Genomic DNA, 24,149 nt, shown 5'->3' on the forward strand with positions numbered 1-24,149 from the left:
CGTACTGTTTCTTTCGTAGATATGTACGACACACCTTACGTAAGAAATTGCTGTATACAACTTGTGGAAATTTTGTTATCTAATAAATCAGATACGTTATTATACTGTGCATTTTTGTTCTGATACATTCCTATGATTGATTAAGATTGTTTTAAAATGCAATGCAATTGAGATCGATACAAGAAACAAACACGTTGAAAAATGTATTATGCCGAGAAATGAAAGGAAAAATACAGTAGTGCTCCTATTCTTTTTTAAACATCCATCCTTTTAAACGGTAATTTTAAATAGAGCAGAGTTTGTTTTTGAAAATGTCTTTCTCAATAGATGAACACATGGATGAGTATACATGTGAAAAGGGGACCTTGAAGGATAATTTCTTAACTTGTTCGGTTTGCAGCGTTAACTCTTCATTTTTTTCCCTTTTCTTTTTTCTTTAACACCATCAATCTCTTATATAATACATTATTAGGATAAAAGATTAAGTAAACAATGCAATATACTGTATTTCTCACATTCGAATTAGGGACAATTTAAAAACAACACTGTAAAAAAGTATGACAGGATATATATTTCAGTGCATGTTGTTGGACAATGTTAAATTTAATATTAGGGCCATAATAAAGCAGCGTCTATTATATATACGAGTCAATCACTGTTGTATAGTTTGGTTTCGATATTCAGTCTCTATCTCGATCATCAAAGACAATAGATAGCTTCTTGAAGAACGACTTTGCCTTGCTCTCCAGATAGGCATCTACTTGTCCTAAGATGTTGACAAACTGTATCAGTCTCTCGTACATGTCGGTGTCATCGGAGTGGTAGTCTGAGATCACATCGGAACTAGGTCTGCAACGGGCAACAGACTGGAATAAGAAAAGAAAAACAAAGTTAGATAGTGTTTCACAATTTTTGAATTTACACAAAATCCAAATTTGATTTAATAGCAATTCATCATCTTAGGTTCCATAATTGACAGGTTATTTCGGTATTTGTGTTCATGTAGATTTTTTCTGTTGTTATACCGTCTTTTAACTGTAGCCTCCTCATTCTTCCCTTTTTTCCTGCCACCGTACCTTCTAGCACCGTCCCTCATGATACAGTTCCTTCTTAGACAATGCCCCAAACAGTTTATCCTCCCCCTTTTGAAAAAATTCAAAATTGTTAATTTCTGTCCTACTACTTCTAACACTCCTCATTTCTTTTTCCGTTTAACCAAGTTAATTCTCTCTCCTTTTCCTCATCCATATTTTAAAGACCCTCAATATTTTCCTTTTATCGATTTAACATAATATCCATGATTCTAAACCGTCGAATATAATGCTCCAGAGGAGATATTTTATAAGTCTTGTTCTTAACTCTTTATTCAAACACCCATTAATATACTTCTTCCTAATCAATTCTTTTTACCACTCCTATCCTTATGTTTATTTCGCGTACACACTAATACTACAAACGAGATGTTGAAAACTTGTCGCCTGTTCTACTTTCTAATCTTGTACTTTTATGTTTGGTATATCGGACCGTTTCGTTTCAATTACCATCACTGTTGACTTTCAAACTTTTGTATAAAGCCAATATCCATCGTAACTTTTCCTCAAGCTTTCTAATATCTTATTAATATTCTTTTCAGATGCCGCAATTAACAACCAACTATAACATATAAATGTTTGAACAGAAAAAGGAAACACAGTTGCTCTCTAGTAGATTCGGTTATGAGATTATTATTAATTCAACAGAATTAATGTAATTTTTTTGCTTTGGCAGTAAAAAATACTTAAGCACGGGTGTAGTAATTTGCATTGAAGTTTCACCATCCGATCATGACGTAATGACATGTAATTAGTCCATTTTACACACACAACTTTATTTATAAAAGAAAAGTGATTTACGTACGTTACGAAAAAATGCTGAGCGAGCGTCAGCGAGGGAAGGGGGTTAGAAGGCCCGTTTTATTCCTCTTTGCGTCCGTGATAATACCACGTGACATTACATCACGCTTGGGTGGTGCAACTTCGATATAAATCTAACCTTACCCCTTAAGCGCAGAATTGACAGTTGAATTGATATGTTATGAATTTACGAGAAAAAAAGAAACTGAAAAGTTAATACATTTTCTTTTTTAAAAAATAACTCGCATTAAGAATATGTTTAAGGTGGATCACCACCCGGAAGTCAGTACAGATTTTAGTTCATTCCCTTAACTACTACGCAATGAAACGTTTATATTATAAATATTGCACTAAAATAAGTTATGTTTCAGCTACAACACAAGATACTGATTCATTTGGTTATGTATTCTGCTATGGAAAAAGGTAACAAGCAAAAGAAAAACTTGATTCGTTTTATAATGAGCACTTAGTGTTAAATTTTACTAGATCTGTTCTCACTTTTGTGAAATGTCTATTAGTATGTGTAAAGTATTTTAAAGTAACGACCTCATTATAAAGTAGGTATATCGTTTGATCATTTCTCGTGTTATATTTCACATTTTATTTAAATATTAATCTATATTTAAGGAAATGGATTTTGAGAAGAAACTTGCGCAGAACGCCATAATGCGTTGTTGTCAAATTTGTATGTTTACTGCGACATTTACGGTAACGAAATTCCTTGTTTATAGTGCTGCAGTTCGAGGAGCAGAGCCTATGTATTTACTTACTCTGTCCATCTGTCCGGGAGACAAAAGAATCTCAAGAACTACTTGATTAACCATCACTAAATTGGGTCAAACTGTAGGTGGTCAAAAGTTAAGAATTTAAATCGTTTTTAGAGTCGATATTTAGACCGAAAATGATAGAAATTAATCGTTTCCAGATTTAACGTTCATCACTATAGAGCAAAAATGGCAATAAATAGACAGATGTGGTTTTCTGCAATCGATTAAACGCCCAAACAAAACATTACCTACCTATCCTTTAACCCTCTACTAAAACCAGAAGTCGTACAAATCCATTAGAACTTTTAGTTTCAATATTGATTTACATAGAGCTAAAACAATACCAGTAAGCGAGAAACTGTTATTTCTAATAATAGCTACCATCTTCTCTCGTAACCCTTTATTCAAACTGGAAAAGGCAAAAATTAACCACTTCCGGTTTTAGCGTAGATCGCAATTGAATAAAAACTATAATAGAAGGCGAGAAGTGTTTTTCTGTTGTTAATTAGACGATGCAAAAATATATTCAATCTCCATTCTATTCTCTCTACTGAAAACGGAAGTGGCGGAAATCAATCACTTTCGGTTTTCACGGTGATCGTTATAGAGTGAAAATGGTAACAGATAAAGAAATGTAATTTTCTGCAATAAATTAAGTATCCAAAAGGGTCGTTTAAGGTTGACCGTGATTTTCGTACGTAAATAATCGATGAATAGACGGATCATGATTAAACTTGCGGGTGACGTAATGTATTCCTTCTCGAGTAATTAGCGCCCATCATGACGTTTGGCGCATGCGCTGCAACATGGCTGTGTCTGTGACTGTGGAGCAGCGGTGTGTAATCAAATTTCTTGTGAAGGAGAAAGTTAAACCGAATGAGATTTTCAGAAAATTGCACAGTATGGTGAACAAACGATGTTACGGACAAGTTTTACGTTCCACGGGTATGCCGGTTAGGCTAAAGGAGACGGTGATAATGAGAAATGAATGAAATGGTGGAATGAAGAAAGTGGGAGGAAACGGGAGAACCCCGAGAAAACCCACCAGCACGGTTTGCCCACCACAACTCACGGACAAGAGTGTACGAATGATGTGAACAGTTTCGCGAAGGACGGGAGCTGGTAACAAATGAATTGCATGGATACATTTGCCAGACTGCAGTCACACCAGTGAATATCGCACGTGTTGAACAAATGATTCTTGAGAACCGGCGAGTAACAGTTCCGGATATTGCTACCGAGGTGAATATCAGTGTCGGAAGTTTTGAGACAATCATTCACGACCACTTACGCTTCCACAAACTCTGTGCAAGGTGGATTCCCCGGCAGCTGACATTGGATCAGAAGGGGACACGTATGACGGTCTGTGGACAGTTCTATCCCATCCCCCCTCCAGTCCAGATTTAGTCCCCAGTGATTATCATTTGTTTGCATCCTTTAAAGACCATCTGGGAGGGAAGAAATTCATGACAGATGAAGCACTGCGGAACGATGTCCTCCAGTGGCTACGACAACAACCAAGTTCTTTCTACGCCAAAGTAATCAGGGAGCTGCCACAACGATGGCAACGGTGCCTCGACGCGCACGGAGAATACTTTGAAAAGCTGACATGGTTTGGTGCTTCTTGTGCTGTTTCCTCAGAGGAAATAAAAGTCCCGGTCAACCTTGAACGACCCTTGTACATTCCATACCCATCCTTAACAGTCTACTAAAACTAGAAGTGGTAAAAGTCAATTAGAACTTCCGGTGTCAATATTGATTAAACAAAAACAGATAGCAAGAAACTGATGTTTGGAATCGATTTAGCATTCTACGAATAGGTGTATTTTTTTCTCTTAACTCTCTATTCAAAAAAGAAGAGACAATAAACCACTTCCGGATTTAGCGTTGATTACCATAGAATAAAAACCATAATAGATAGCGATAAGGAATTTCCTGTAATCAATGTAGTATTCCAAGAACACATTTCATCTTCACTCGACTTTTTCTACTGAAACTTGTGTAAGTGTAAGCAATCAATCATTTTCAGAAGTGGTTTTCTGTTGTTAATTAAACGATCAAAAATATCTCCATTCTATTCTCTCTACTGAAACGGAAGTGGCGGAAATCAACCACTTTCGGTTTTCACGTTGATCGTTATAGAATGAAAACGGTAGTAACGAGAAGTTTTTTTTTTTTTCAGTCAATCAAGTGTCCCACAATCTATAAACTGGAAGTGGTACAAACCAACCACTTCCAGTTTTAACGGCGATCACTATAGGTAAAAACGGTAATAGATATAGAGAAGCGGTTTTGTGTAATCAATTAAGCGTCTCAAGAATATATTCCATTTTTATTCTAAGATCTCTAGTAAAACCGAAAATGGTGTAAATTACTAACACTCCCGGCTTCAATAATAACGCCATAGAAACCGAACTCCTTTACGTGATATACATGTCAAACTACTACTTCTTGAAATCGTGCATTTCAACTGTCTTGATCTGTGAGCTATTCTTTTAAAGTTTGTGATTATTCATTATTAGAAAAAAAATATATATTTAACTTTCCTCTTGCCTTTCAGATTTCCAAACTCTAATGCATAAGTGTTGCGAGTCTTATACGTAGAACGGTTATGTCTGTCTGTATGTATGTCTCACGACAGGTATCGGATATGTCGATAATTTGTATTTTGAGATTAGATTCAGTGTCACAATTGGTTCCGCCTCATCCGTTAACTTTATTCTAATCGGAAGCATTCCCGGTTCCAAAATTGATTACCATTAAATTAAATGAATATGGTTTTCTGGAATCGATTCAGCATCTCAAGGAAAGATGTTATCTTCACCCGAGCTCCTTCGTGGTTAAGCGGTTCGTTTCCTAGTGGGAGCTTATGTGGTTCGGATTCCACGTTAATTAGTAGATCCTGTTTCATATAGCCTTGCTGCTGAACTCTAACTCAACTCAATTCAACCATCTTCAACCGCATCTCTTTACTAAAACCGGAAGCGATAGACTGTAACACTACTTCTGGTTTCAATATTGATCTCCATCAGAAGTAGTAAAAGATAGCGAGAAACGATTTTTTGAAATCGATTCACTGTTCCAAGAATGGGTTCCATCTCTTTTTTTAGCCGCCTATTCCATCTTTTTTTTTTTTTTTTTAACCGCCTATTCACACCGAAAGTGATAGAAATAAACCGTTTCCAGTTTCAATGTTAATCGCCATAAAACAAAATCAGTAATAGATAGCGGAAAGCATTTTTTAAGGAATCGATTGAGCGTCTAAAGAAAAGGTACCATATCCGGTTATGTATGTATCTCTCTACTAAAACCGAAAGTGGTACAAATTTATTAGTATTTCCTGTTTCAAAATAGATTTTAACTGAGCAAACACAGTAAGAGATAGGGGAAACGTCTTTCTCATGTAAATTGAGTGTTCAAAGAATAAGTTTCATATCGATACTTGTTCCAATATACATTCCTGAAGTGATAGAAATATCCGGTTTCCATAGTGAAAAATGGTAATATATATAGAGAAGCAGTTGTTTATTAAATTCGGTATTGGAAGAATAAGTTCAATTTCCGACTTTATTCCTCTATTACAACAAAAAGTGGTAAAAATAAACTACTACTTCCGGTTCTAATATTGATTTCCATAGTGAAACGGTAATAGTTATGACAAACGGTTTATGGCATGGATTCCAAATCTTAAGAATAGATTTTACCTCAGCTTCATTTTTCTATTAAAGTCAGAAATAGTAAGAGCTAGTGCTACTTTCAATTTCAATATTGACTGTTGATTCCTATATTTTACTAATTGTAAGAGATAGCAAGAAATTGTATTTGATGAGGACTCAGCGTTCGGTGAATAGGTTGCATCTCTTACATCGTCACTCTATTGCTGCCGGAAGTTATAGATATATTTCCGGTTTCAATATTGGATCTACATAAATTTGGAAATCTACAGTAATTTCATAACGTGAAAAGAATCTAAGATGTTTCGAATAGAAAATTAGGTAATAGTATACGTATTTCATATAAACAGGGAGTTTGCAATGACATTTTATATACCTATATAGTTGAATAACTGTTACAATACATGGTTAGGAAAATATTACACCTCTTGGAAAACAATATTACAAATGGTCTATTGCAATATTGGAAAACAACGTTGTATTTTATTTATTTAATTTCATGTGTGTATGACATTATAGGAAGGAGAAATGATATTTTGAGTGAGTTTTGAGTGCTAATTATAATAGGAGAACAAGGTATAAATATTTTCATTCTTGCTTGCTGTACCGAACATCAGCAAATCTTACATGGTTCATATTCTACGTTAATCAGTAGGTCCCATTTCATATAACCTCTGTGCTGAAAGGGATGTTAAACTCAAAAATCAATCAATCAACCAGCAAATCTTAGCCCAGATGACCACCCAACTGAATAAGAGGTCCAGTCGGATAGTTAGTAGACGGCGTCCGCTTCACCGTATGGACTTCAGAAGCTGACGAACCACGAGGCTACCACTTGCCATTATATGAGACTGCGCTTAATTGGCATTGGCAACAGAATGCCGTGACTGGACCATAGCAATGAGTAGCATGGAGTCATGAGTCTCGATTTCGACTTCACCATGCTCATAGTAAGCTACGAATATGGCGCGAGTTCCACGAAGCCATGGATCCAGCGTGTCAGGTTGGAACTGTACAAAATATGACGCTTCTCTATTAATTTCGGGTGTTTTGTATAAGCAATCTTTTGCACCTTTGGTAAATGTACACGTACCCTTACTGCATCAAAGTATATAGATCTACAAAATCAACGATATCTTTATTTCTTTCTGTCATACGAGTGGAAATGGAATGTACAGTACCAGCAACACAACCACTCTCGTAACAGATCCCAGTTGACTACCACATACTTGGAGGAGCATTCTACTTCTCTCCGCTGAAATAACCACTGAGAAGCCTGGATATCTCTGCGATACTCTGAACACAGGTGTACAAGCACCTCATGTCACCATCGGCATCTTTACCTGATTTATAGAAAGTTCTGAAAGAAGTTTGGTAGCCAATCCAGACAACTTCCCTAGACTTGTTAACCCTGGATTACAAATATATTTTTTTTTCAATGCGGTATCTAAACGTTCGTAAAGTTTACTACTCAAGTTTATTTCTTTTGGTATTAGGCCCCATTTTATTATTATTTTTTTTTTTTTTTACCTGAAAATGTGTTTGTTTATAGAATTTTATAGACAACAAAATTATATGTCTTTGGGATACTCTATTTTAAAAAATACAGGTGAAAATCTACGTGTATAATTTTCTAACAGTATACCTGAATTACGAAGTTACTTCATAAGGGAAAAAGATTGCATATGTGAGCAAATTGTTTTATTGATAAAGAACAAAGCAACTAACAGACCTAACCTTGTGCGAATAAACTTAAAATGAAGGCATTAGGTGGATCATTGAAAAGTGCCATTCATCTATTTGTGTTTTATTGCTTGATCTTCTCACTCTGCCACGCTGTCACTTGATAATTTTGCGCGTCGTACGATATATGCGTCGAGTAGAAAACTTAAAGACTGTTTCTCTCCGTCATTTTTGCCCATTGCACTCTCCCAGTTTGTAATATTAACTCTTTAAATATGTACTACCACCTCGCAAAGAATGGCCCTGAAGTTAACTTACCAAAGTGTGCCTTCTCCTTGTTAGTTGTTCTCAGTAAAGAATAGCGACAGTGCAGGTGTTGGAACGCATCGGGGCTCCGCTGACCCCGTTTACTACTCCGTACTGAATATTTATATTGTTATTCATTTGTTATGTGCGAGAAAGAATTATTGTGAAAGTTTAGATTGCTAGCAATTTTGGTACAATTTTTTCTGTTTTAGGGAAGTGGGCTTTCAATAGTCAAAATACAAGTAACGTTGGAAATTAAAAATATTTGCGCTGATTACTATTGTGTTTAGCTGAATGGTTAGCGCGTGTGCCTACGGTGCGCATGGTCCCGGGTTCGATTCCCGGTGGAGAAATATCGACTACAGGCTTCGATTGCATATCAAAGTTCACGGCCAGAAATATTATAAATCCATGGTCAAAACTCTAAAATGTTCTCGTGTATTTTGTAATGCTCGATATTATTCTAATTATACCCCCCTTCGTCCCGTTTCAAAATATAGAGTAAAGAAATTGTTTACTGCACAGCTTGGAATTTGGTGCAAACTTTGTTACAACAAATCACTGCTAAAAGGAATTCAGAGCACTGAATTTCTGCTTGACAAATACAAAAAAGTATGCAATTGCTGTGAATAGTATTTTAGAGGATGTGGATGATGTAGAAGTTTCAATGGACTTCGATGAGAAGAGAATTTAGAAGAAAAAATGCCTGGTGAAAAAGCTAAAGAGGAAATTTCATAAATTACTCCAGTTCAGAAGTTTAAACTAATCTATTTCCGTATTATCGATTGTGCTAGGTCAAATATTGAAAAAAAATGATTTAATCCAAACAATGATATTTTGAAAGATTGTTCATGGTTTTATCAAAAAAAAAAAAAGTCCCTGAAATAGCAGATATTGACGAATTTCCAACAGAAGTCTTACGCACCATTTATCACCTAGCCAAAGTTGATAGAAGTGTTCTTATAATAGAGCTGAAACGGTTTGCTGAGCAGCACGACAATTTTGTCAAGATGAGTGGGATCAAAATGATGAAATAGATGTGAATAACTTAAATGAAGGCAAAGAAGACAATGACAGTTCAGAGTCAGGAGAAGGCGAAGAGAACTGTTAATTGCTAAGTAAAGAAGAAATGGCATAGCATGTGCCTTACCATTGTTGAGTTGAGTTGATTTTGAGTTTAACGTCCCGTTCAGCAGCGAGGCTATATGAGACGTGGACCTACTGATTAACGTGGAATCCGAACCACATGAGCTCCCGCCGGGAATCGAACCCGGGCCTCCCACGCCATGCCTTACCATTGTTTTCGTGCTGTTACAATCTGGAATTTTTACCAATCTAGGGTGGTTGCGCCTTAAGTCGACATACCTATAGTAGTCGACCTCTATGAACAAATTGTGCTGTAACATTGCTTAGATTCCACCATCGCTTAGACCTGGCTCAGAGACGAGTGATGAAGAGGTTGGCGGTAAATATTTAATGTGTGACTACATTGGCTGAATTTCAGAGTTTTGAGGAAAATTTATATTTTTTGAGAATCTCGAGAGGTAGGTAAAATACGCTTGTTCTATATTTAACACGGGTAGTTACAATTGTTGTAGTAACCCATTTCGTTTTCTAGATTTTTAGAGCCAAAAAACCCGCTTATGGACCCTCATCCTTTTACGGATACAGTAGTCGATACCCTGCCTCCCGCGGCAGAGAACGATTGGGCTGCTGCGAAATTGCGTGTGTTTATTGGTTATTTAATATTAAATTACACAAAAACTTCGGTAAAGCATGAAAACACAACAACAAAAGGATATAGTATACATGAAGCTGCATCAGTTCCCGAAGGAGCAGGACGCTCATACTTTTAGGGATTACGTTCTTTTTTATTTTCGTATCAGTCGATAAGTAAATAAAAGTCGCTTTGTTACCCCCTTTGTAAGTTCGTACATACTCAATTAATAATCCCTAAAAGTATGAGCGTCCTGCTCCTTCGGGAACTGATGCAGCTTCATGTATACTATATCCTTTTGTTGTTGTGTTTTCATGCTTTACCGAAGTTTTTGTGTAATTTAATATTAAATAACCAATAAATACACGCAATTTCGCAGCAGCCCAATCGTTCTCTGCCGCGGGAGGCAGGGTATCGACTACTGTATCCGTAAAAGGATGAGGGTCCATAAGCGGGTTTTTTGGCTCTAAAAATCTAAAAAACGAAATCGGTTACTACAACAATTGTAACTACCCGTGTTAAATATAGAACATACCTACGTAACGATCCAATAAATATTTGCTTCATGCTATCCATATTTACGTATATTTTAGAGTTCCAAATTCGAGTAGTTGGAGGATTTTTGAGAAAAAATGCTGATTTTCTGTTAGTCTCGTGCTTGTTAAACTATGAGCGCAACGTTGATACACTTTCTTATTTATATAATATACCAAGCACATAAGATATATAAGTAACAAAGTGTATCACGATTGCGCTCATAGTAAAAAAAAAAAAAAAAAAAAAAAAAAAAGATAAAATGTATCAGTAGGTGGTTGCTGCATTGACATCATGTAGCAGAAAGTTGCCTGTGGAGACCAAACGAAACCGCGTTTGATCGCACGGAGTGTGAATATGTGAGAGAAAGTAGGTCCACACAGTGATTATAGGGAAACAGAAAGCACTGTAGTAACGTTGTGCGAAGCTGTATGTGTGTGTGGTACAAAATATTGAAGAGTCAATTGAGATTTATTCCAAAAATGCCACATTTCTTACCAAGTAAGAAACAGCATACCACAAATGAATCGAATGAATCATGAATGGTTACATGTAATAGATGGGTGATCGAAGCTGTCAACAGTATATTCAAATGACGGAAAGCTCTAGGACAGGTAATGCCAAATACACAGACACCCATGATTGGCGAGTTTGTTCGAATTATTTGTGCTATGTGCAATGCTTTTCGACTTTCTCGTATCTCAAGTGATACGGAAGAAGAGATCATCGCAGAACGAATGCTAACCTTGGTGAATCAACCTAATCATTTACCAATACCAGTAGAATCCGAAAACAAAAAAAAAAAAAAAAAAAAAAAAAAAAAAAAAAAAAAAACCGCTAGAGTACCTAGAACAAAATGTCCGCTAACACTTCAATGGACTTTCCAAGATTAACTATACAGGAGCTGCGCGATATGACGCTTGGGGTGTATCAAATTAAGCAAGCAACTTCTTACACAAAGAAGTATTTGAGTGAATTGCGTCTTTATGATATATTTTTTCACAAAGAGTGCGATGATATTGTTCATGTCCAAGTACAGTCACATCACACGTCTTCCAAAATATATAACTCATAGATTCAGTATCACAACGGTGTTTCACCTCTAATTCGTGGTTGGTATTGCGAATACAAGGTTGTTGCACGAATAGTTCGGTGTTATGCACACATAGGCGCTGTATTGTGGCAATTGGGATATCAAAGACATTTACAAACATTAGGTTCTTCTTTACTTCCACACACCTCCTACATCATGAATGCTGACGTTTCTCATTGGTCTGAAAATGCAGAAAGTTGTGACGACGGTTCGGACTAATTACTGCATAGTTTTTCGCATACTTTATTTGATTATTGTGCAAGCCACAGCAATGTTTTACGATTTATTGCACTAAGAATGTTTCAGTGTATTCAGCTAGGCTATTACAATCTTTTGGCTTTAATTTGTGTATATTTTATTATACTAATGATCCTACTTTATAAATACACAACTCATAATATTTAACTCCTTAGAGCCAAACACCTCCCTTCCTTATGGACCCTCATCCTTTGTAACTTTGTATAGCCGACCTACTAACTCGACTACTGTGGTTTTCCAAAATTTTTAGTAGGGGGACTACTTTTACCACAGAGGTAGAATTGTGTATAACACTACCATTAAGCGTTATTGTAGCTACATACACATTTAAGGAACAGTAAGCGACCTAGGGTCAGGGCCGGCCTTTGGTGGGGTGGGACCCGATTGGAAACATTTTGCGGCGCCCCAAGTTTACAACTAACTTGCACCGTCTGTTGAACCTATTTATACTACTGCAAAACATTTTTTTTTGTGACAAATCCATTATGACTCATTGTGTGCACCTGCGGTCATCCTGGACACATCCCAACGAAAGTCGATTTCATGTCAAATAGTAGCCAACATTTCGAGGGTAACGTCCGCGATGGCTGATGTGATGCGATGTTTCAGTTCATTAACATTATCAGGTAGGGAAGGGATGTGCGCCTTAATTTTCACAAACTCCCACAGAAAGAAGTGGCGCATAATCTGGAGACTGTGGCAGGCAGGCAATTGGTCCACCACAATCTATCCACTTATCTAGGAAACGCTGATCAAGAAATTCCCTTACGTCTATCAGGTAGTGCGGCGGAGCACCATCTTGTTGCCACCATAAGCGGTCATCGTGGTCACCTTCATCTAACTGTGGAACAAGGAAGTTCTGGAGCATATCAAGATAGGCGATGTCGGTGATAGTGCTCTCAGCAAAGAAGAATGGTCCATAAACTTTTGCTCTGGAAACAGCGCAAAACACGTTCACTTTAGGGCTGTCACGAACCAGCTCCACATGTGCATATGGATTTTCCGTGCCCCAAATACTACAATTGTATGTGTTGACTTGGCCGGAAAGGTGAAAAATTGATTCGTCACTGAATACCACGTTGTTCAAGAATGACTCATCACCACTAATGCGATCCAACATGGTAACACAGAATTCATATCCGGTATGTTTATCCGCTTCACTCAATGCCTGAACCAAGGACAGTCCATGTCTTCATGGACAAACGTCTACACAATACACACTAAACAGTGGTCTGAGGGATACCAGTTTCATGTGATGCACGTCGTGTAGATTTTCGAGGACCGAGGACAAAATTCTCCCTAACTGCTTCCACTACATCGTCAGTCACGGCTGAGCGCCCTGGAGCCTTTGTGTGTCGTACACACCAACCTGTTTCAACAAATGTCTAGTACCATTTGTACACTGTTGGTCTGCTGAGTGGTTCCTTGCCGTATTGTGTGCGAAACACGCTATACACTCGTTGCTGACTTCGTTTCTTCAAACCAAAACATGCACTTAGCTCATTTTTCACCAGTGAAAATCTCCATTTTCAACGACTGACATGTGGCGCCACGTGTGGTCAACTCCGCAACTGCTCAGTACGTGAGTCAAACTTGAAGTATTTTGCAGTACAATGACATATAAGTCAATGAAAATGAAATGAAATCTTTAAGTTTTACGTCCCACGGTTATGCCGGTTAGGCTAAAGGAGAAGGTGATGATGAGAGATGAGTGAAATTGTGGAATGAAGAAAGTGGTAGGAAACGGAAGAACCCCGATAAAACCCACGAGCACGGTGTTTGTCCATCACAAAGTCCACACGGCACGAGCTGGGATCTTCCCAGGGACCCGAAGCACCGGAGGTGAACGCTCTACCACTGAGTCACGGCGCCCTCCAACATATAAATCAAGTCTGTATGTGGTAGAGACATGCACGGGCCGAATTTTTCGGCCCGAGCCCAATCCAGCCCGAATGTACGTAGGCCCGGCCCAGCCCGGGCCCGAAAAGTTTTGGAGATTTTCGGCCCGAGCCCGGCCTGGCCCGATAAGTTTTTAAAAATTCTTGGCCCAAGCCCGGCCCGGGCCCGGTAAATTTTCGAAGTTTCATTTTGTAACATTTTTCACGGGCACACTTCTTCAACGTTTGCCTTTATTCTAATTATCATTTAACGAATGTCAATAATTATTAAAGATTTGCAATTAATCGGCCTCAGCCCGGCCCGACCTGAAGGGAAATCACTGTCGGCCCGCCCAAGCCCGGCCCATGCAGGTCTTTAGTATGTGGTTTTAATAAAGAATTATAACTGATTAAAGTTGAAAAACCCTATGAAGGATCACCCTGTATATAATTATATACATATAAAAGTTATTTTGCAGTTTAAGGTTAAAATAATAGGCCCTACTTGCACTGGGTGTTAATATGACTGAATAAAATATAATAATTGCGTATAATTCCTTATGAAAAGTGTCACCCATTACTAAAGGCATACTTGAAAATGAATGAATGAGAAAATGAATTCATCTTCATTGTTTCAGTTACACTCAGTGATATACAAGAATCTTTTACCTGATGTTTTATTGACATTTCCTACTGCTGTTTATGCTACTTTTTCAAAAAATAGAAACTTCATATTTGAGATTCATTGTTTATATTGATCACTACAACTTACTTCAATTATATTTTAATGATATAACAATCGTGAATCCCAATCAACTGTGTTCACAGATGAAAATGCACACGAGTCATGGAGACAGAGATAATAAAAGGGTAAGATTACCAATTCCAGTAATTACTTTTAATTAGCTCTCTTTCTCCGTAATTAAGCATTTCCGACCAAAATCGCAGAATTTTTTTTTTCTTGTACTGAGATCCTGAACACATATGATAAGTGTCAGTTTATCCCCGGAACACTCTGCATGTTTACTTATAAACTTGATTAAGAAAATTTATTAACGGAAAGATAGTTTCGAAACATTTTCCCGTTTCTATGTAGTGGAGTCCTCTTTCAGGAGTAACTAGCAGCAATCTCTCATCATGGACGGATCCCATTTCCCTTTAAAACGTTTTTCCATCTGCAAAATGTTCTGGTGAAAACACTCATTCTGTTCATTGCTTATAGCAGGTAATTTTTCAGAGAAATAACTCAAATGGAAATGCAGACAGTGAATGCATTTTATAATACATCTATTGCACCCTTGTGCCCTGCAATTTTTCAAGAAGATTCTGTCTTTTATAGTTTCCTTCTCTTACAAGTAAACCTATCGACGTCAAAATCTAGTTTCTTGACCAAATTTGACAGAGAAGTGTGGAATATCAAGAAACGAGCGTAAGCAAAATTTAAAAGACAGCGGCAGTGATCAAAAAGCTGATTGATCAGAATAAACCATAACAATGTGTTTCAAGTTTGAAATTTTCATTTTATTTGTAAAACTGGTAAAAGGATATCGGTCATCTTGTATCTCCCTCGACCTTTTCTTTTTCTTAAATAGGAAAGGGATCATGTAATATATCAAATTGGGCTAGAATTGTACGAGAAATATAATGATGAAGTCTATGTTTGCATAGGTTTATATTTGTAAGACTAATGAAATGCACATTAATATGAATTCGTTAGTTCAAAGATTTCTTAACACCTCTATCTTTTTTAAAATAATTCAAGTCAGGAAACCCTAATGTACGCTAATGAGAACGTCATACTTATGAAAGGTTGATATTGTTATCGACTGCAGACAAAATGAAATGTTGATGAGACGATCGCAAACCTTAAAGAACTGATGGAAGATCGATGACATATTTTCCATTGGACTATTCGAGTTAGAATAGAAACCTTTATAAGCAGCCACGTATTCAGTAGGCACTAGAACACATTCGGTTTTCCTGACTTGATTTACAAAAATACATCCACGGGATTTTTCGCAGGAGAGGGCAAAGTTTGTCCTCTGTTTTGTATTTTTAATATAGCTATAATAAGAGAAAGGATATGCAAAGAAATCGCACTGAGGCTGATTTATTTGATTCCATCTTGGTATTCACGGTAGTATCACGTGACATAACCAGTAAGAACGCCGAGAACTTTTACTTAGTGGGGTGTTCAAAATAAAAGAGGGGTGCACCCCGAATAATGATATACATTTTACACATTTATAACTCGAAGAAAACAATATTTTTACGCCCAGCGGTGTGTGTAAGGAAATTTGGGGAGTGTTAGGGGTGTGCAGAATACTCCCTGGACATAATATCTATTTTTACAACATAAGTTGTAAACGTAAATAATAATAATAATAATAATAATAATAATAATAATAATAATAATAATAATAATAATAATAATAATAATAATAATAATCCCTTGTGTAGTCCATGGATGTACCTGTATTGCAATGTGTTGTTGTGTGTACTTGACAACCAAGAGTAGCACAGCCATCTTAACGGTATCATAGTCACTTGGCCGGGAACACCGTGAGCAGAATGGCATGTAGTAATTGCATGTATTAGAAGCAAAATTTTTAGTCATAGGGACCACAACTCTTAGCACTGGGGTCTAATATGCTGTTAAAACTGCATTGGAGAGTAGTGTAGACGGCACTAGCGCCCCCCCCCCCTTAGGCGCGGGACCCGATTGGGAGCAATCGGCTTAAGGCCGGCCGTGCCTAGGGTGGTCGACCTTAGAATACGATGTGCTCGACTACTGTATCTGTTGGAACATGTATTTAAGTACCTTATTTTCTTGGTTTTAATTCTTTTAATTGGTCTATTTCCTTATAGCAAGAAGGATGAAGCCCTATAAGAGAATGTGAGGGTGACGCAGCTGTTGTAACTGATGTGTGTCTATTTCCAGCAGCCGTTCAGGGAGTATTACACTGAACACATACTGACAGCAAGTAGAGAAGGAAATTGTCAACTAAAAGATAATGAACCTTATGCAGAGTCGTTTTGACGCGTTATTAGTGCCATACTAAAGAGTTCGACTAATATATGTTTCCGGAAATCGTACGTCAAAACGACTTTGCATAAGGCGGAGTATTTTTATTCTTTCAACAACCATCAATTTACTTTCTACTTTAGGGAAAATTACACACAGCAAGTAGAGAAGGAAATTGTGAAGTAAAAGATAATGACCTTATTCTTTCAGGAAAATATGTTGAAGGATCCAGCAAAATATGGTGAAGGAAATTGTCAAATAAATAATAATGTCCTTATTCTTTTAGGGACTATCAATTTAAAAAAAGGATGATTTGCGTAACACTGTTCATAACATAGTAAAGAGTGACAATCGGAATACACCTTTTCGTGATGGTCGTCCAGGAAAGGGTTGGTATAATGCGTTCATAAGATGTCATCCTCAGGGTCCGAAGGAACTACAGAAGTGGTGTCAATGGATCGTGCATGCTTTAGTGAAAGTGCAAATAGGGGTTGGTTTGGTGGTTTGAAAGAATATTTAGCTTCAAATCAGTGTGAAAATTTACTTGCAGATCCCATGCGTATTATGAATGCCAATGAGACCAATTTCCAGCTATGCCCACGAACTGGAATTGTGATTGGACCAAGAGGCTGGAAAAATTTGTACGAAATAGCATCAGGAACAGAGAAAGACATTATTACTGTTATTGCTGGTTTTAGAGCAGATGGTGAAGTTTTGCCTTGCATGGTTATATTTCCCTATATAAAACCACCAAAAGCTCTAGTGGCAACAGTCCAAACAGGGTAGATTCAGGATGGATGCGATCGGAAACTTTCTCCGAATACATAGGGAACTTATTAATACCCTGTTTAAAAGAAAAAAGATTACATGCCAGTTCTGTTTCTAGTGGAAGGACACAAGACACATCTTACTCTCCCCACTAGTCAACTTTGCGCAGAAAATGTCATCATTCTTTACACCCTTTATGCCAACTTACCCACGTATTGCAGCCTGCAGTTGTCGGTCTATTCAAAAGTTTAAAGACAGAAGGATGAAAATTGTGCAAGAGTGGCAAACTGCAAATCCATCCTGCTCACTAAACTAGACTTTTGTGGTATTTTCTCTTTCAACCCAAATGTTGATTACATTAAGTATATAGCTTCCAAAGTTTCTGTAGCTAATGAAGCAGACAGCGCTAATGGAAATAGAAAGGAATTTGAAAATTACAAAATTGCATTACAGGTTCTTAACAAAGATATTGAACAAGAAACAGTGACAATGTTTGAAACATTAATATTCAACTGTCGTACTGTAGATCTTCCTAATGGCAAATGTATATGCCCCAAGGGGCATGAGTGCGGTGGTGGGGTGAAGAGAGTGGGTGCCGGTACACAAGCCAGCTGTAGCTATAGCCAAGAAGCAATTTAACCGAGATGCGAACCACCATTGTTTTTTTTTTTTTTTTTGGTAGATTGAACAGTTTTTTTTTTCTTTGACAGTTGTTTTATTTTATACCTTGCAAGACTATTTGTCATTGTGGGTTCCATGAACTATGAAATTTATATAATTGCGGTAGAGACTGAGCCAACTCACATTTTTAAATTTCATATTTCTACGCCAGTAGCTAGTGTAGGTCCGTCCTGAGGGGTAGCGGGGTGAGATGAAGAAGGTGAGAAATAACGTCATCAAGACAGAATATTGCACATTATTGTTTTTAAAAACTAACACTAGCATGCTACTAGAGTACAAAAGAAATGTTCTCGTCTGCACGTCGCTGTATACGAGAGTAGCTAACTTATAGCTAAGCAACTAGGAGTTGAAATTAATGGATAGTTCTATGCATAAACAGTTGTAGAATAATACAATCTATGGGCCAGAGTACTATGATAAGCTGGCAACAGTTTTTTTTTTTCTGTGCTGGAGTACTCCGCCGGAGGCTAATAGTTTAGTGAACTGTTGGTGGATGATTTTAGACTTTTACAGAAAAAAAAAATGTTGGGTTTTCGAGAATCCTTCCAGCAGTATTTCAATGAAATATATTTATTTTACACTGATAATACTAATAATGTTGGCTTTAAAAATTAAAATTTATATGATAGAAATATTTAAATTACACCATATTATAACTAATTGATTAAAAATTAACATATGATTTCCATTTTGATATGCAAAAATTCTGATACCTAATTTGCATATCAAAATTTAAATTAGATACGAACTAGGTCTATACACAAATTAGCTTTCTACAATTTTTGGGTAAAACTATTTCAAAAGTATTCGGAAGGAAGACAACAATGTGCTTCACAATCAACTGAAAATGAAAATATGCTTAGTGTACAAGGATTACAAGAACAAGACACACACCGAATGTCCAATTCTTCATCGATAGATGCTGTAGAAGCTACAGTAAGACACCAAACAATTAGTCCAACTATGAATTTCAAATTTCAGTGAAAGCGAAATGATAGAGAACCAAACTTCAGATCCCATACAGATTTCAGTACGGCAATAAACGACTAGTTCAACCTTGAACTTTCCTGAGGACGAAATGATGAACCAAAATTCAGATCCTGTACAAATTACAGAATTGCACCAAACGACTAGTCCAACCTTGAATTTCCCTGCTTGCGAAATGGTTGAAAACGAAAGCGTTTCTGAAAAAAAAAAATCTACCGGCATTTCAGCAACATTTGTGGTGGCCTGGCAAGGTGGTTTCTAACAAGAAGAGTCGTACAAGAGTTGTCCAAAAAGTGCCATCTGCAGTTTCTTCTGATGAGTGGCGAAAATACTACAATGATAAGGAGAATGATAAGAAGATGGAAGAAGAAAAGAAGAACAAAAGCAAAAGGCTCTCTTGGAAGCTTAAGAAAAATCCATCCAAAGACGACCGAAGAAGATATTGGCGAGAAAGAATAAACTTGAAAGGAAGCAACGTATTGAACTTAATTTTCTACGACAGCTGCTTCGTGGCTAAGCAGTTAACGTACGCGCCTTTGGCGTGGGAGACCCGGGTTCGATTTCTGGCGGGAGCTCATGTAATTCGGATTCCACGTTAATCAGTAGGTCCACGTCTCATATAGCCTCGCTGCTGAAAGGGATGTTAAACTCAAAATCAACTCAACTCATTAATTTTCTACGTGAACTGGATGAAGCAAATGTGGCTCAAGAAGACAGAAGTTCTCCAGGATGTTCTTCATATCAAGAAGAAAAAAACTCAGGGCAAGGAATCTCAGCTTCAAGCGAACAATGTTTGAACTGCGAAAAGTTGTTTACTAATCTGAAATTTGTGCTTTCAATGAATGTAACGGAAAAGTGCATTTAGTATATCCCAACAGTCCATATAGCATTTTTTTTTTCTGATTTGGACATTCAAAGCGCAAGTGAATATCGAGAATTTCGTTGCCAGAAATGCTTTCATGATGACAGTGATAATAATGATGTAGATTACCTGACAGAGGCTTTAAAGGGTCAATAAGAGTAAAAAAAGGTATTGTGCAATTTACGTACTATTAACAGCTGTTTTCACCTAAATATCATTAAATGATGAGTTTATTTCCAAAAGGCAATGTTTGGAGCAATTTGCATTGTGTATTGCGACTACTTTCATAAAACCTGCTAAATCAATCCATTGATTTTCTTGAAAACTGGAAATACTCCCTTTTGATACTAAGCTTCTCGAATATCATTGCACTAAACTAGCACACAAAACTTCGGTGTTCCATATCTAGTAAAAATTTCCATGCGATTATGTCATATAATGCATATATTCATTTTTGTATCTTGTAATTCCAAGCGGTCGACCTACAGTCGATGTTCGGTCGACTACTGTAGCTTTTGGTACTTTTCTGCATTTTTTATATTTTTCTACAATACAAGTAAAAACAAAGTGAAAATAAACATTATTTCATGTTCCTTGAAGTTTAATTTACATCTGAGCATGAATTTATTATCTTTGGATGAACACAAAAGCGTATAAGAGTAACAGTCCTCATCAAATTCGGTCGACTACAGGCGCAATCACCCTATATACAATTTATAAATTTATATTAACTCTTGCCTTGTACGCAGGTAACCTGCGAAAGGACCTTTTCAAAACTTAAAATTGTTAAGAATAGATTAAGGTCTTCGCTAAACCAAGATTTAATGTCTAAGCTACGTTTTATGAATGTAGAAGGAGGCTTGTTTCTAAATTTTGATAAAAATTTTATTATAGATGATGCAGTAATAACGAGTGAGAAGCTTAGGAAAAAGTTATTAGTTTAATGAAGCATTTAGACGTTAGGCCTATAGACCTGATCTAGGTAGAAGGAGACTTCTTTTCTCTGTTAGTAAATGTTGTATTCATAATATGCCAATATTCTTCTTCATCAACAGAATACAGTATTAGATATTCAAACATAATTTTACAGGCTGATAGTTTTGAAATTTTCTTTTTTTTGGGGGGGGGGACGCACGCAATTTTTATACATTTCTTTGATTTTATAGGATTTTTATGTAGATTTTATACGCCTACACAAATCACTATTTTAAAGCTTGTAGTAACCTACATGTAATAAAGTGAAGTATGTAAGTCTCATGTAATAAAGTATGAAAAGTATAAAGTATTCCTAGTAGTTGATCAAAGTAATAACCTATTGAGAATGCTCCAAGAGCATTGCCAGAACGAACTTAAAAAGAATGGAGAGATGGAGCGGGAAGGATAACTGTCATTGTTCCTAGATATAAAAGTATTTTTTTTTTTATCCGCACCATCTCTTCTCGCAAAAAATCATCTCTCTATGACAGAGTTCTCGACATATGGCTACTTAAATATCTAGAAATTCGAACTTGTTTGGCCAATATCTGGAGAACGGTGGCTAGTTGGCCAGTAGACAGTTAATCAGTGGCCACCGGTTACTATTTGGTACCAAGATGTTCACAATCCTCTTAGGTTTTGATCAACACCAATACGATCTCTGTGTGACTTACGGTTGCCGGGACTTGGCTCCTTAAATCTCCCGAAATCGGAACTATCTTTTGGCCAATATCACGGGGGAACCGTAAATCATAGAGAGATAATATTGGTGTTAATCAATCCCTAATAGAAAGCAAAACATTTTGGTACCGATATTAATCGAAGGCCAGTGGCCAGTTGGACAGTGGCTACCGGTTACTATTTAATATTTGGTACCAAAATATTTACCATCCTGTTAGATATTGATCAACATCAATATTATCTCTCTACAACTTATGGCTCCCAAGCTATGGCTCCTTAAATATCTAGAAATTGGCTATTTTTGACCAACATCACGGGAACGGTAAGTCGTAGAGAGATGATATTGGTGTTAAGCTAGATCGCTAGTCACCTTTAGGGTAAAACTTTCTCACAGGATGGCAGAGCTCATTGCGATACATGCGATGTTGCCACATGAGTTACGGATAGAAAAGTGTTTAGACATGGCCTCATTTTATACATGATTTACAACAAAGAGAAATGAGAGCTTTTATTTCCATTTTACTCAATACTGCCTGCTTTAAAATATGAATTAATTATATTATTTGATCAAAAGTGATTTTTAACTTATGAAACGTTATGTGTATCTCTTAAACTAGATGTCTTTACGTTGCAGATTAAGAATGCCTATACTAATACAAAATCGTTACACGAATTTCATCTTTTGGACAAAACAAACACTCAGTACGCTCAAAAATGGTGTTTTATAAGCCTAGTTGTAATCGTTGGTGTAAAACTTATCTCTACTTTAGAGATTTAATATATCATGGCTAAAATCCCCTTGTTTTTTGGTCAAAGGGCAACTCAATTTGCATTTAGGGGGAAATCATATCATTTCTATGGCAATAGTGTCTTAGAAAACGGAAATTAAACGTTATACATTTATTTATAATTAAATGCCTCTACGGTGCAGATTAAGGATACGTGTACAAATACAAAATCATTACCTAGGTAGATAAGACAAAACATATTCTTAGTAGGTTCAAAAATGTTATTTTATAGCGAAGTTGCAATCCTTGGAGCAGTTTTACTTTAGGGACTTAAATATCATGGCTAACATTCCAGCGTTTTTTGGGCAAAATTCGACTCAAACTGCATTTAGGGGTAACGAAAACTATTTGCATGGTAAAATTTTCTTTGCAAATTACAAAGATACACGTTTATCTATAACTAGATGTCTCAAAGGTGCAAATTAAGAATAAGTATCCAAATACAAAACCATTAAACAAATCCGATCTTTTCAACAAAACAGACTTAGTTCTTTCAAGCGTGTTATTTTGTCAGTTTATTCCTGTGCAGGTATTTTGTAAGTTGTGTTCCCCAGTGCATATATTTTGTAAGTTGAATGTCTTAGTGTAACTTTACTTTAGATGGCATAATCATCAGGCCCGTATCCAGGGGGGTCTAGGCGGGCCGGGCCCCCCTAAAATTTTCATCGTATGCTTGCAAATGAACTATAATATTGTTGGATCGAGCCCCCTCTAACTTCAGCCGAGCCCCCCTACAATTTTGGAGTGGCTACCGGGATGATAATCATTTTGGCTAAAATTCCAGCGTTTTCTGGACCAAACATGGCTACGTTAAATGAAAACTATCACTAACTTTTACTAGGTTGCTTACTTATATACAGATTTGTTCCACAATCCAGGTGGAATGAGGAAACTGAGATAGGGCTTTATGCAGAGTCGTTTTGACGTATGATTACCGTCATACTAAAGGCCTGGCTACTGTAGGAAACATATGTTAGTCGAACTCTTTAGTAATCGCGCGTCAGAATGACTCTGCATAAGTTCTCGCAGCGAGTAAAACTACGCGATTAGCACGAGTGTTTGGGTGCCGAAGGCGCTATTTGAAATTTTCTAGTTTAATATTCCACGATTATAGTCTGAATCTAAAAGGAGCAGTGATGATGATTATCGAAATGGTGCACTGAAGGAAGTGGGAAAACACCGAGAAAATCCACGCACACTATGGGTCCTACAGAAAGTCTTCCTGGCGAAAAGTGGGATCGAACCAGCGATCTCGAGCGCCAGAGGGAATCTGATCATTGACAGGCTCATAGTCTGATCGTTGACAGAGCATACGTGTCTATTGTTTTACTCAATGGTGTCATTCACCTAGTTCGCCCGAACCGGTTATTAAAATTTCTCAGGTTCTTGGAACCGGTTGTTAAAATCGTATCTCCACTTCCATATCCGGTGCTTACGGAAACAACAATTTTCTAGTGTTACGAGGTGTCAAAAAACCTTTAAAACTTAAAAAAGGAAAATATTGAGAGAGCATGGAACAAATGAATTTCATTTTTCTACATGATCCACTCTACGCTCAATATAAGTTTCCCATTACTTCCA

The 24,149-nt window shown here is 36.9% G+C and overlaps 1 protein-coding gene across 1 annotated transcript in view; it reads right to left on the minus strand.

The window, feature by feature from the left end:
* Positions 1-526: 526 nt before the first annotated feature.
* Positions 527-24,149, minus strand: part of LOC145691824 (uncharacterized) — a 47,717-nt gene continuing 24,094 nt past the window's right edge. Inside the window, exon 2 of the mRNA XM_081767136.1 lies at positions 527-866. Within this exon, the coding sequence (XP_081623262.1) occupies positions 681-866 (186 nt within the window). The 3' untranslated portion in view covers positions 527-680. The remainder of the gene's footprint in view (positions 867-24,149) is intronic.

This window comes from Thermobia domestica, chromosome 8, assembly GCF_964235325.1.
Source record: "Thermobia domestica chromosome 8, izTheDome1.hap1.1, whole genome shotgun sequence".
Taxonomy (NCBI): domain Eukaryota; kingdom Metazoa; phylum Arthropoda; class Insecta; order Zygentoma; family Lepismatidae; genus Thermobia; species Thermobia domestica.